The sequence below is a fragment of the Biomphalaria glabrata genome, chromosome 4, assembly GCF_947242115.1.
Source record: "Biomphalaria glabrata chromosome 4, xgBioGlab47.1, whole genome shotgun sequence".
In the NCBI taxonomy this organism is placed as follows: Eukaryota; Metazoa; Mollusca; class Gastropoda; family Planorbidae; genus Biomphalaria; species Biomphalaria glabrata.
The window spans coordinates 23,914,195-23,929,162 of record NC_074714.1 but is presented as its reverse complement, the minus strand read 5'-3'; the positions used below and the strand labels follow the sequence as shown (position 1 = coordinate 23,929,162).

The 14,968-nt window shown below is 33.3% G+C and overlaps 1 protein-coding gene across 1 annotated transcript in view; it reads left to right on the top strand.

The window, feature by feature from the left end:
• The first annotated feature begins 9,903 nt into the window (after nt 1-9,903).
• The window catches only part of LOC106052049 (peroxidase-like), a 28,967-nt gene continuing 23,902 nt past the window's right edge, over nt 9,904-14,968 (top strand). Inside the window, exon 1 of the mRNA XM_056027894.1 lies at nt 9,904-10,288. Coding sequence (XP_055883869.1) covers nt 10,213-10,288 — 76 coding nt within the window. The 5' untranslated portion in view covers nt 9,904-10,212. The remainder of the gene's footprint in view (nt 10,289-14,968) is intronic.

Here is a 14,968-nt window from a genome sequence, read left to right as displayed (position 1 = left end):
ACATTTAGTAGGCCCTATAACCAAATAACACATTGAGTAGGCCCTATAACCAAATAACACATTTAGTAGGCCCTATAACCAAATAACACATTTAGTAGGCCCTATAACCAAATAACACATTTAGTAGGCCCTATAACCAAATAACACATTTAGTAGGCCCTATAACCAAATAACACATTGAGTAGGCCCTATAACCAAATAACACATTTAGTAGGCCCTATAACCAAATAACACATTTAGTAGGCCCTATAACCAAATAACACATTTAGTATCCCCTATAACCAAATAATGCATAGAAGTCGAAAAGAAAATGAACTATTATATATATATTACAGTATGTTGCATAGTTTCAAAATTGTTAATACTTTGTTATTATATGGTGGTACAATAACATGAATCAACTTTCTGTTACTTTTGATATGCACAATAAGTTTACTCTTAATATTCGCAATATGTAGAGGTAGCATTGGGATATTAGTTACATCCAGAGTTATCTCATCTTCTCGGTCCACACGAAGTAAAAGCCAACATTTTGTTCAACAAGCGGATCTTTCATTTTGTGTTTCCTTTTCTCGTGACGTTACCCAGGAGGATGCTGTTTCCATAGATACTAATTATTTACATGTTGACAATGATACTCAAGTTTAAATGTTTCCATGGATACTACAACTTTCATTACTACATAGGTACTAAAATTTGCATGTTTACTTAGGTACTAAAATTAAAATTTTTACATAGTTACTAAAATCTATATGTTCACATAGATACTAAAATTTACATTTGTACATAAGTACTAAAATTTACATGTTTGCATAGGTACTAAAATTTAATTTTTTACATAGGTAGGCCTACTACAATGTACATTGTCACATAGGTAGGCCTACTAAAATTAACATTTTTACATACGTACTAAAATTTTCATTTCTACATAGGTACTAACATTTTCATTTTTACAGAGATAGTAAAATTTACATGTTTGCATAGATAGTGATCCCTCAACTCAAGGTAACATTAAGAAACTAGAACAAATATAAAACAAGGTTACGAAGACAGTTTGTGTTGAAACACAAACTGAAAATAGGCCCCCGAAGTGGTACACTCAGGCAAGTACAAAGGCAGGTTTCAGTATTATCAGAATGAAATTCTATCAAAGACAAATAACAATGAAGAATGAAGACAAAAGGTTAAACGTTCTTGTGTGGTGCCCCAGCGGCCCAGAAGACCAAAGGATAGGTGAAAATGAATGTGAAGTTTAATATGTACCTGGCCTAACTGATGTCTTATAATGAATATCTAATTGATCTAATTGTTTTGTAAAGGGTCAATGTCTTATTCCTCAAGAAAAAAAAACATTTCTTAAAAAAAAAAAAAAAAATCTCCTTTCTTGAAGTGTTCTATATAATCATTATGGCACTACAGGTCACGTGATAATATGAAAAAATACTTATAAATTGTTGTTTTTAATTTTGTCCAACTTATATGCATACTAAATAGATATTTTCTCTTTAAAAAATAATAGTAAACATTTTTTTTGTGTAATTATAGTACTTAGTGATGGGCAAAAGTTAACTAAAAAGTTGCTAACTTTTAGTTTAACTAAAAAAAATTAGTTAAGGCCAAAGTTTAATTAAAAAATAAAAGTTTAGTTAAAATCCTAGTTTAATTATTTTTTTTTAGTTACAAACTAAAAAGTTTAATTACAAATTTTACAAACTTTTTTAACATACATACCAATAAATATTTAGATCTATCTAATTTGGAGAATATATATGATGGAAAATAGAGAGGAGAATAAACAAGAGGGTGCACAGGTCACTAGATAGCCTTTTGACCTTTACCCTATAATGGTCGCTATTCCCGCCTTTTCGAAAAAATACACGTGTTCATTATTTTTCTAGCAAGTTTCACTGCTTGATAAATCCTGATTCTATAGATCTACATTTTGCTGCTTTTTATTAAACATCAGTGAGTTCCTGTATAGCTGCAGGCAAAGAATTTTGCTTTACTATTGTTGATATGGTGCGCAAAGGTGCACGCGTTCAATATAATAAAGTATCATTCTCCGCCATGACACTAATGGTTGTTGTTTGTTTATTGCTGACTGTGAACCTAGATCATAATTAACATGGTGGCAGCGGTGTATTAATGATCAGAGGTAATCATTAATCAGTATATAAAGGTTAATTGTTTGCAATAATAAATAGACAACAATTCAAGGCTACGCCGTGCAATGGCAGCTAGAAATTTCCTTCCTGTACCCGAGCCGCTCGAGGTAGAAGGAAACATGGCCGCTAATTGGCAAAAGTTTCACCGGAGCTGGCGAAACTATGAGTTAGCCATTAAATTGTCGGAAGAATCAGAGGAGGTCAGAGTGGCCTCCTTTCTAACAATTATAGGAACAAAAGCGATGGACATATATGATGGTCTTGAAATTGAGAAGGGAAAAGAAAGAAAGATGGAAGAAATAGTGAACAAATTTGAAAGTTTTTGCATTGGAAAAACGAATGAAACTTATGAGCGCTATGTGTTCAATACGCGTGAACAGCAAGAAGGCGAGGACATTGAAAAGTACATAACAAATTTGAGAAGACTAGCAAAAACATGTTGTTTTGAACGCCTGGAAGATAGCTTGATTAGAGACAGAGTAGTTCTTGGTATTAGACATGAATGCCTCAAAATGAAATTGCTACAAGATAGTAGTCTCACATTGGAAAGGTGCAGAGATATTTGCAGAGCATACGAGACCGCCAACAAACAGCTGAGACAAATACAAGCCGACCCTCCAATCATTGAGAAAGTATCAACACCTTCAAGAACAAACATTCAGAAAGGTAAATGCAGGTATTGTGGAAGGATTCACGAATACATTAAAGAAAAGTGCCCTGCATGGGGTAAAATGTGCCTAGCATGCAAGGGGAGACATCATTTTGCTGTGATGTGCAAAAAGAAAATTCAGCAGGTGTCAGATGATATGTCTAACGATGAAAGACAGCTACAGTCGGACACAAGAGATGATATCATGATGGTAAAAAATGAATGGGTGATGTCTTTGGAGAACCACAAAACGAAAAGGATGACAGCAGTTATGACAGTAAATGGTCACCGTGTAAGGTTTCAAATGGATAGTGGAGCTGATGTAAATACCATCCAGGAAAAATACGTAAATAAGAATCAGATAGAAAAGGCAACGCAAAGATTACTAATGTGGAATAAGACTGAAATGAGACCCATAGGGAAAGCCACTCTAACGACGAGAAATGAGAAAACTAACGAAACATTTGAGGTGGAATATATAGTTGTACCAAATAATCTAGCATGCCTTCTAGGTCATGAAACTTTAACAAGAATGAAGTTAATCAAAGTCAATAAAGATAGGTTCATAGCATCAGTAGTGAATAACCAAGAAGAAGACTATAGTCCAAAGTTTACTGGTGATTAGGGTGACTTAGGAGAAGTGTCTTTAAAGATTGATAGCAGCATTAAGCCCAAGGTTCTGCCGTGTAGAAAGATCCCTATTGCTTTACAAGAAAGAGTTAAGGAGGAGTTAAAGACCCTAGTGCAGAGAGGAATCATAGAACCAGTGATAGAGCCTACAGAGTGGGTGAGTCAGATGGCAATTGTGGAAAAAGCTAATGGAAAAATTAGGATCTGCATAGATCCACAAGCCCTGAATAAAGTTTTACTAAGGGAATTCTATAATCTTGCTACTTTAGATGACATATTGGCAGATTTGAACGATGCCAAAATATTCAGCAAATTGGATGTGCAAGAAGCTTTCTGGCATGTCAGACTAGACACAGCGTCATCTAATTTGACAGCAATGATAACCCCTTTTGGTAGATACAAATGGAAACGATTACCATTTGGACTGAAAGTGAGTTCAGAAATTTTTCAGAGACGATTAAATCTAGCACTAGAAGGACTGAAAGGCTGTTTCAATTACGTTGATGATATTATAGTGGTAGGAAGAGGAAGAACGAAAGAAGAAGCACTCAGAAATCATGATATTAACCTAAGAGAGCTGATGAAGAGATGTCAAGAAAAGAAGATTAAACTGAACCATGAAAAGTCTGTTTTTAGAACAGCTGAGATTAACTTTCTGGGTCATATTATTACAGAAGCAGGAATAAAACCAGACCCGAACAAAGTATCTGCGATTTTGAGTTTGAATGCTCCAAAAGATATCTCATCGGTCCGAAGATTCTGTGGCATGGTTCAATATCTTGCAAGATTTGTTCCAGATTTGTCGACAGATTTACAGCCCATAACAGAGTTGATCAGAAAGAACACACCATTTGTTTGGTCTGATCAATGCACACGAGCTTTCAACAAGATAAAACAGAAAATATCGACTCATGGCACATTGATATATTTTGACCCTAACAAAGAGCTTACATTACAAGCAGATAGTAGCCAAAATGGGTTAGGAGCAGCGTTATTACAAGATGGCAGTCCAATAGCATATGCTTCTAGATCATTAACTGATACTCAGAAAAGATGGGCACAGATTGAAAAAGAATTGTTAGCAGTGGTTGTTGGTTTGGAACGTTTTGACCAGTATACGTATGGCAGGACAGTTATAGTTCAGAATGACCATAAACCACTGGAAAACATCCTTCAAAAACCACTCAGTTCTGCTCCGAGAAGGCTACAAAGTCTAATGATGCGTCTTTATCGTTACGATATCCAGTTTCAATATGTCAAAGGCAAAAATTTGTTCATAGCTGATACTTTGAGTAGAGACCCATCAGAGGAAAAGAGTGATATCCCTGATGTTTGTGTCAATACAGTGGGACTGGCAATACCAGATGCAGTGCTGGAGAAAGTCAGAATCGAGACAGAGAAAGATAGAACAATGCAAACACTTATTCAGTATATCCTAAATGGATGGCCAGACAAACATAATAGTTTACCTGAACTCAAACAATATTTTTCACTAAGAGACATGTTAACATACGAAGACGGACTCCTGTTGAAAGGAGAACAAATAATCATACCGATATCACTTCGCAAGGAAATAGAAGAAAAACTCCATGCAGCACATCTGGGAGTAGACTCAATGAAAAGAAGAGCAAAAGAAACAGTTTTCTGGCCTGGATTATCAGCTCGAATACAGGAAATAGCCAACTCATGCTACATTTGTCAGAAAAATAAACCAGCAAACCAGAGAGAAGAATTAATACATCACGAAATAGGTTCTAATCCGTGGGACAAGATTGGAATTGATTTATTTCAAATGTGTGACCAACAATATCTAGCCATAGTGGACTATTATTCAAATTTCATAGAGGTAGAAAACATGCAGTTGACAACAACACACGCAATTATAAAGAAACTGAAAGTTTTATTTGCAAGATATGGGGTGCCCAAAGTTTGTATATCTGATAGCGGACCTCAGTTCACATCGGAATATTTTTCCAAATTTATGATGGAATGGGGAGTGACTCATTTGAAATCTTCTCCAGGACACCATCAATCCAATGGAAAAGCTGAGTCAGCAGTTAAAATTTTGAAGAACATAATGAACAAATCTAGAGAATCAAAGTCAGATGCTTATGAAGCTCTTCTGGAATTTAGAAATACTCCAAGGCAAGACACAAATCTAAGCCCAGTTCAGATGTTTTTTGGTCGGATGACTCGAACACTGATACCAAACAAAAGGAGTAACATTAAGATTTCTACATGTCAAGAGAACATTATGAGAAGGAAAGAAAAACGTCAGATGAGTGTAAAAACATCTTATGATAAGAGGTCAAGAAATTTAGGTCAGCTGAAAACTGGACAGATGGTCTATTTCCAATCTCCTAATGACCCTACATGGAGACGTGGAAGAATCCAGTCTCAAGTCAATCAGAGAGCTTACATTATTCGAGGTGACAATGGTGCAGTGTACCAAAGAAACAGAGTGCATATTAACCCGAACAGAGAAACAGAAGAAGATATATTTCCCGATACTGATAACAACATACAGGACAATAGAACTCAGGATCAACACGTTCGCCACTCATCAACTCATCATTCCCTGCGACCAAGGGATCAGTTGAAGAAACCGACAAGATTCAATGACTATGTGTCTTAATGAACTATTGAATGTTGATTTTTAAATGTGATATGTTTCATATTGATTGAAGCGTATACATGTATGTTACGTTTAGTTGTTTATGTTGTTGTTGTTTTATTTTTTTTCTATGATACTCCCCGAAATGTTTTATTTTTTTTTTAATTTTTTTTTAAAGAAAAGGGGATGTTGATATGGTGCGCAAAGGTGCACGCGTTCAATATAATAAAGTATCATTCTCCGCCATGACACTAATGGTTGTTGTTTGTTTATTGCTGACTGTGAACCTAGATCATAATTAACAACTATAGATCTAAAAGAAATGTGTACTCTTTAAAAACTTTTTACTAGATCTAGAGTTAGAGTCAAGTGACGTCTAAGTCTATTATTTATTATTAGTATTATTAGTTTAGTCTATTACTACTGAATACTTATACTACTATTAGATCAATAGTCATAATAGTCTATATATTTAATTATTTTAGTCTTAAGTAGAGTCTAACTCTTAATAGATCTAGTCTTAGATCTAGATGTACATTTAAAATTATAAGTCAATAATATATAGAATAGATCTATTAATAATGAAATCTATATTACTTTACTTTATTAGACAAGATCCATTAGTTTAGAGATTCTTGTCTATAACTATAATATGTAACTATTCTAGAATTAGAGTCTAGATTAGATCTTGATATTATATAGATCTATCTAGATTACTTATTATACTAAGACCTATTAAGATGCATAGATGATAGATCTATAATACTAATAATAGTCGTCACTATACTAGATCTAATACTAAATTAACTAAATCTAGACAAGATTCTAGATCTACCTAGTATTATCTACTAGAGTATATTTATATAGATCTAAATACCCATACCTAGTTATAGTCATAATTATAATAATCTAAAATCTCTAGATCTAGAGTTACTAAGATATCTACTAGACTAGACTCTATCTAGATTTTAGATCTAGTAGTAGTAGTAACTAGTATTTCTTAGATTATTTTTAGATTAAAATATTAATTATTTGATCTAGGTCTAGGTCTAGTAGCTAGATCTAATTCTAGATCCAGATTATATTTCTGATCATTTTGTTTGTAGAAGATATTAGATCCAGAATATTCTAGAATCTAGAGTTAGTTAGAGAGTCAACATGCAGTTTTAGCATTACTTCTAAAAGGTAACTTATAATACTTATATTAGAACTTCGACAATTACTTCTAATTTCTCACTATAGTAGTATCATTCTAGTGATTCTATTAAGATCTACATATATCCCATAAAGACATTTAAATATTTTCTCATGTGCACAAACATTTTGCTAAAGAGATTGGTTGTGCTTTATATTTTCATGTTTGGCTGTTTCGTCCTTAAAAAAGGTCAAAATAGTTAGTAAAAGTTTAACTAAAGTTTTTTAGTTTAGTTTAACTAATTTTTTCAATTTGTGGTTAACTAAAAGTTTAATTACTTTTTTTTAGTTCAAACTTAGTTTTAGTTTAACTAAAAAAATTTAGTTTAGTTCCCATCACTAATAGTACTTAGTATAAAAGAACTTACATAACTTAACAATAAAAATATAGAAAAAAATATTTTTTGGACAAAAAATCTGCAACCGTTTGCATAAATGTGTTAAACATGTTGTATACAGTTGATGTCCCCTAATAAACAGCCTCCCGTGTTTGTTACTATTAATTTTGAATAGTTGTAAAAGTGGTGTATTTTATGAAAAAACTGTTTGCTTAAGTGATTTAAAAAATTAGATATGTCGCTTTCAGAAAAGAAAAAAAGTAGCCGTTGCATCACAACTTTGAATGGTCTAAAATATTATGATATCGGATTTTCACTATCTTTTCTAGCTTACGAGATCTAAACGGGACGGACGGGCAGACGGACGGACAGACATTCCACACAAAACTAATAGCGTCTTTTTCCCTTTCGGAGGCCGCTAATAAATCGGTGACATTTATAACAAATGGATAACATCGAAAATTCAAATTTGATTAGAGTAATATCATTAGTAAAATCACAAGAATTAGAGACACTTCAGGACAGAAGAATAAAAGTTAAAGTAGCTATAATACATAAGACAATGAACCATAAATTTAAAATTGAAAAAAAAAAACAATCTAGTGAAATACTCAGAAAGACACAAAGATAGAGGCACATTTCTTATTCCATACGCTAGAATCGATTCATTCAAATGCTCCTTCTTCCCTAGTGCCATTAGAGAATGGAATGGGCTGCCTGACTGCCTGAATCAACCAGGAAAACCAACGACTAAGCAGAGTTTAAGTCATTGATTAACATACCTGACTAGATTGACACATGAAATGCGTATGACGTAATTATCTTCTTTGTTTAAAGTAACGTCTGTAATCTATAAGATCATTTGTTTTGATTCTCCTCCTAATACCATTAGGCCTACATTGTCTTGATTGGACATTAAAGTAAAAAAGTAAAGTTCCCCTTTCAGACCTTGTGATCTATAGGGCAGATGATGTAAAGGTCATCTGTTTAGATCTGATTAGACATTAAGCATCATTAAATTGTTTGGTTTGGGCTTCTATTTTTATTCACCTTCTGATGCAATGAAAAATGGCTTTTACCAGCCATAATTTTCAATCAATGAAAGATTTTTAAAATTGTGTAAGCTGTAAGAACGCACATGCGTCAAGATCTGATTTTCTTCTTTATGTCCAGCTTGTATATAGAAGTCGTAAAGAACTCATTTATGGAGTGAAATTGAAACGTTTAGACCATCAGCCTGTGAAGGTACAGAACGTTTGACAAGATTTTGTGGGCTGTTGCCCTGAGTTACGTCATGTTAACATGAGCATCAATGTCAACACAATTTGAAAGCCTTGTAATGTAACGCTGTAGGTACGTTTATTTACGAGCGGATAGATCATCAATAATCTTCATATTGGCTTTGCACTTGGAAACTTCTATCAAAGTAGCGTGTATACTTCAAACGTGCATAGTAGTGCATTCAGTAGCGCATGCATTTAATAGTGCATTCAGTAGCGCATTCAGTAGCGCATTCAGTTGTGCATTCAGTAGTGCATTCAGTAGCGCATTCAGTAGTGCATTCAGTACTGCATTCAGTAGCGCATTCAAATAGTGCATTTATTTAGTAGTTTTTATGTTACATTGTCATCCAAATATATATATATATACAGAGAGAGAGAGTGAGTGAGAGAGAGAGAGAGAGAAAGAGAGAATTTATTATAAAAAAATAGAGTTTCTTTGAATGAAAGTACATATAGAATAAAGAACATTGGGCCTAACAAAAGATCATAATTATAACTACAAATCTCAAAACCTACTTTTTCACATAAATCTCCTTATTCTCTGTGTACACTTCCGCCCATACTTTATCTTCTAGCAGCCTAGTATTGAGCATAATAATTTGATGATAATTAATGGAAATATATTATAAGCATTAAGCTTTGTACATTAAAAGCCACTTGAAATGGGAGCCTATACATTGTTACGGAATAGAATATTCTAAAATTACATAATGTACGAAATATAGGATATGATAGCAGAAACTAAATATCACAACCAAATATATTATTTAATCTCACAAATAATTTACTAACTCATTTATATGGCCAAACAAAATACTATATTAGAAGAAGCCTTCTCGTCCCTTCTACCCCATGCGATTAAACTGAAAACAAGGGCAATAATCTGTGTTAAAGAACGTTAAAGGAAAGGAGAAAAGGGGCCGTGATTAATAAATGTCAGTTTGATGATGGCTATAAAATATTCCGTGCACACATCCACTCACACAAACACACATACGTTGGCTCACCTCAAAGTACAGTCTTAATTCTGTTTGAGCAACATCATTGGCAAATGTACATGTTCACCTCGACAATTGAGTCGATAACACACACACACTGACATAGAGTGATGCGACGATTCACTTACTCCTACTGTTCGACTATGTAGATGACTTCTTAGTTTTGATTTAACTTGATAGGTCTTCATTTAAAGTTACATAAGATCAGAACAAGAACATTATATTAGTTTGTACAGCCTCAAAGTCATAAAATAGTATTTTTTAAATGCATTTCAAAAGTGCTAGGGACAAGCTTATTGTGAAATTCTTTTAAAAATAGATTCTGAAATATCTCCAAAGAAATGGCTGTACTGCTTCAACTGACATGTGTATTTTTAACGATAACTATACTACAGAATATTATTCAACCAAATTCAGGTAATGTTATGCTCAGAACTAAACTTTACAACTTCAATGTTGCTGGTTTTTTAGCGGCTCCAGAAAGGGGAAAAGAAGCTATTAGTTTTGTGTGGCCTGTTTGTCCGTCTGTCCGTCCGTTCCGTTTAGATCTCAGAAACTAAAAAAGAAAATAAAAATCGGACATTATGATATTTTAGATCATTCAAAGTTCTGATGCAACGGCTTCTTTTTTCTTTACTGAAAGCAAAAAATCTAATTTTTTAAATCAATTATGCAAGCTGTTTTTTCATAAAATACACCATTTTTACAGCTATTCACTATTAATAGTAACAAACACTGGAGGCCTTTTGTAAGGAAGATAACAATGTACTATTTTTTTAACACACTTATGCAAATGTTTTTAGATTTTCGGTCAAAAAAGATATTTTTTTTTACAATTGTATTGCTATGTTATGTAAGTTCTGTTACACTAAATACAACAATTACAAACAAATGTTAACTTTTATTAAGGAGAAAAAATCTATTTACTATGCAAATAAGTTGGACATAATTTAAAATAACAATTTATAAGTAGTTTTTTGTATAATCACGTAGACAATAGCTCTCACATTAAACGTGGAATACAGAACTAAATGAACTTTTTTTTTTTTTTACGGAATTTTTTTTTCTCGAGGCTATGAATAAGAGATTGAACATTTACAAAACAATTAGATCAATTAGATTCATTATAAGACATCAATTAGGCCAGGTTCACATCTAACTTCACATTCACTTTCACTTATCCCTTGGTGTGCCGGATCCTTGGGGCACCACACAGGATCTGTCAACCTTCTTTCTCCTTTCTTCTCTGTCATTTGCCTTTGATAGAATTTCATTTCTGAAAATATTGAAACCTGCCTTTTTACCTGCCTGGGTGGACCACTTCGGGGGCCGATTTTGAGTTTGTGTTTCCACACAAACTGTCTTTGTAACCTTGTTTTCTTGTAAATTAGCGTAGTATATCCAGGTATAAGAGTTATCCCTTACTAGAAGAATACTTCATTATTAGTGGAATAGTATCTAGTACTAGTATACGTTCTTTACTTGTGCTCAGATCAATCAATTGTATGCTTTTTAACATTAGAATAAATTAATATTCACAAAATATACAAATTTACAATAAGCAACGCTAAATTCCAAAAAAAAAATTAAAATATAAATAGATATTTAGTTGAAGAAAGAAGTGGGAGGTATGGAGACATCTCAAAATAAAATGTTGGTCTATTGTAAGTAGAGTTGCGAGATTCAGAGACTTTGAGACTGAGTAACGAAAGAACCCAGAACTGGATCTTTTCAAGCCGAAACAGCTAATCGGGTTTAAATCCTGTTAGAAATGCGATTTTTACTTGTGATGTTTTTCGAACTTCTCAAAGTTTAATAAATTATAATAGTATTTTCCAATAAAAGAGGCACAATATTTTTATTTTAATGAGCTATTCAGCTTTAATGTTATAAAAGCTTTTGTATTGATCAATGGATAATAATAAATAATAATGAATATGTCTTCGATTCCGAAGATTAAGGATGAGTGCAGTGTGTCACATGACTACGCAAACCCAGTGGTGACATGCATATTTTCCCGCATCTTGTGCAGACAAAATCGTTGTCTATTTGATCAATGGATATCTATAAACAAAAATAACAATAAACATATCAAAATGTGTATCATTTTTCTATTAAAGTGGATAGCTCATTATGTTTAGTGTTAAAACTATCACAAGTAGACCTTATATAGGTATATATATCACTCCCCCCTATACTTAATACTTCACCCTATGCTTTATACTTCCCCCCTAAACTTTATCCATGAAATTTCATTTCAGAACTTTATTTCCAAAAGATTAAACTTTACCCAGATATACAGTTTCTGTTAACACGAAGTTTTCTATTAAATACTTTCATATAAGGCAATTAATTATAATTAGAATAACCCTTTAGTGTATCGGGTGTACAGAATATAGGAAGCTGTTAAGTTGATAAGCTGTTTATTCTAAAAGTTATATGATAAAGTTTGGGAAGTTAAGCTCAAAATTTGTAAACTCTTCCGTTAATAGAACAAGATATATCTATGTGGAAGAAGTAGATAAAGTATTTGTAAGAGTAGCACACAGGGGCGGACTGGCTATATGGGCAAACGGGCAAATGTCCGGTGGGCCGGTACCAAATGGGCCGGTCTGGTCGCGAACAAAGAAAAAAAAATTTCAATGTAGACAACTTTAAAAAAAAAAAAATTGACAGCAGCAAGATACGAATGCCCGAAAACGTTTTCTTGTTGTTGTTTTTTTTTTAAATTCTTATTACAATTAATTTTGTTTGAAATTCAACAAGAATATTTAAAAAAAAATACACTATACACTGTACGTGTTATCATTTGCAAAACGTTGGACCGTACTTTCTGCTATGCACAAGCGGCATGGACTGCTTTGATGTCTTCGAGGCTGTATTTGGCCTAATAATTTTGCTGGTCGGCATGGGCCTTTGATGTCACTCCCATTTTTTTTGCTCCTTCCCTCCCCCGTTTTTAATGGTTCCAATGAAATTTAACCAAAAAGAGGGATTGAGAGAGGTTAAGTTAGATAACATTGATATAATGCAGAAAAAAAAAGACAATTAGCTCTTTAACAATACTTAATAGAAATTAACTTTAACACATACACACAGCCGCGAAATTGCAAACCACCCAATATATTCCCAGCTCAATATGGGTATAAAGCTTTACTTTCTGCGATTTTAAAAGAAAAAGTAAGTTTCTTTTTGTTTATTTTTAATAAATCTAGATCCCAATCAATTTTTATCCTATTATAATTAGTGGCAAACGTATGCTTAGTATGAAGTCATTAATGATGAAAATTATTACAATAATTTATATAGCGCTGTCACATCCGATATTTAATGAAAGGAGATTTATATTTTAAATAATGGGTCATGGTATATTCATATACAAATCGCGTTTTTTGAGAATGTACTAGGAGGAAGCAAGAGCTTTTCACATTAAGTAAGTGCCTCTCTAACCGTTCATCTTTCTCTTATCTTTTAATGGAATGGGTTGCCTGAGTCAGCCAGGAAAACCAATGATTTAGCATATTTAAGTCACAGATCAATATGCATGACTAGATTGACACATGAAATGCGTAAGACGTAACAATTTTATTTTTTGAAGAAACGTCAGTATGTAATACCAAAAAGCTTCAAACTCATTAGGCGGCTATTGTATTCTTTATAGTTTTCAGACTACATACATGTATAAATAGAATACATTATGTAATCCTATGAATGCATACATTCAGTTTTCGATGCATTATCAAACTTTATATATTTTGTAGAGAATTAGGCTTACACCTATAATATAACACATGGGCGTAGCCGGGAGGGAAGGGTCTTCAAACCATCACTTGCCTCAGACTTCATTCTCCTGACATCTACAGCTCATTATTCACCAATGGAGTAGGGGCGAAGCCCTGACGACAAAAGCGTTTTCTTGCTTTTTTCACTGTAGAAACGTATTCTCCTGACATCTGCAGCTCATTATTCATCAATGGATTTCGGGGCGAAGCCCCGACGCCAAAAGCGTTTTCTTTCATTCTTCACTGCAGAAACGCATTCTCCTGACCTAAAGCTCATTATTCATACTATTAAAAAGGACCTTTCGAATAATGTTGTACTTGAAAAATATTCTAATAGAAATGTATAGGCCCATAATACATTGCAAATAAAACTGATTTGTTCCTTGAAAAGATAGGATACCCCACATATTTAGATTTTTGCTTTGAGGATCGCCGCCGAAAAAAAAATTTTTTGATAAATAGTATTTAAGGAAATATATGTTTAAATTGTGAGCTATAGTCCCAAATTTATTTAACTAGAAAAATATCAGATTGAGTAAAGGTTGGGAAAAGGCGACTATGAAATCGTTATTTGAGTTTAGAACTCATCTCAATCATGACTTTTATACTGAAAATTTTCGTTTGAATTTTAACTTTTCCAATGCATAGTCTTTCTTAAAATAATTATGATAAATTCATGTGAAATTACATAAACTCTGTCTGGAAATGGGAGGGGCGGTAGAGTGAAAACGATTAATCCTCGCTCCTTTAATAATTTCTGCTAAAGATTGCATTGGGCATTAAAGAATAGGTATGGGGCGACTCGATATAAGAATTTAATTTATAGTATATATAAATTATATTAGTGACAGATTTTTTTAAATTCTGTAATTTCTTAACTATAATACAAAAAAAAAAAAAAAAAGTATTGATTTGTCCGATTGGGGAAATGCGATCGCCCCTCCCACCTGGTACAACCCTTTTTCATTTACTAATGATACAATTTGAGATTAGAGTGTGGTACGACATAATATACAATGGGTCACATATCAATACGTAGTTTATATTATATAGATGTTCAACTAATTTTGTTCACAAACTATGATTCTCCACAAAAATAGGACCGCCCCCCCCCCAGCACTCAGAGGGCTAGAGTGGGGATGGCAGTACATGCAATCGCCCCCCCCCCCCTCACCCCACCGAATCGGCCAAGATACCAGAAAGGGAGCGACATAATATACAATTTATATATTAATTCAACTAATTTTGTTCACAGACTATGATTTCTCCATTAAAACGGACCGCCCCCCCCACTCAAAGGGTTTAGGTGGGAAAG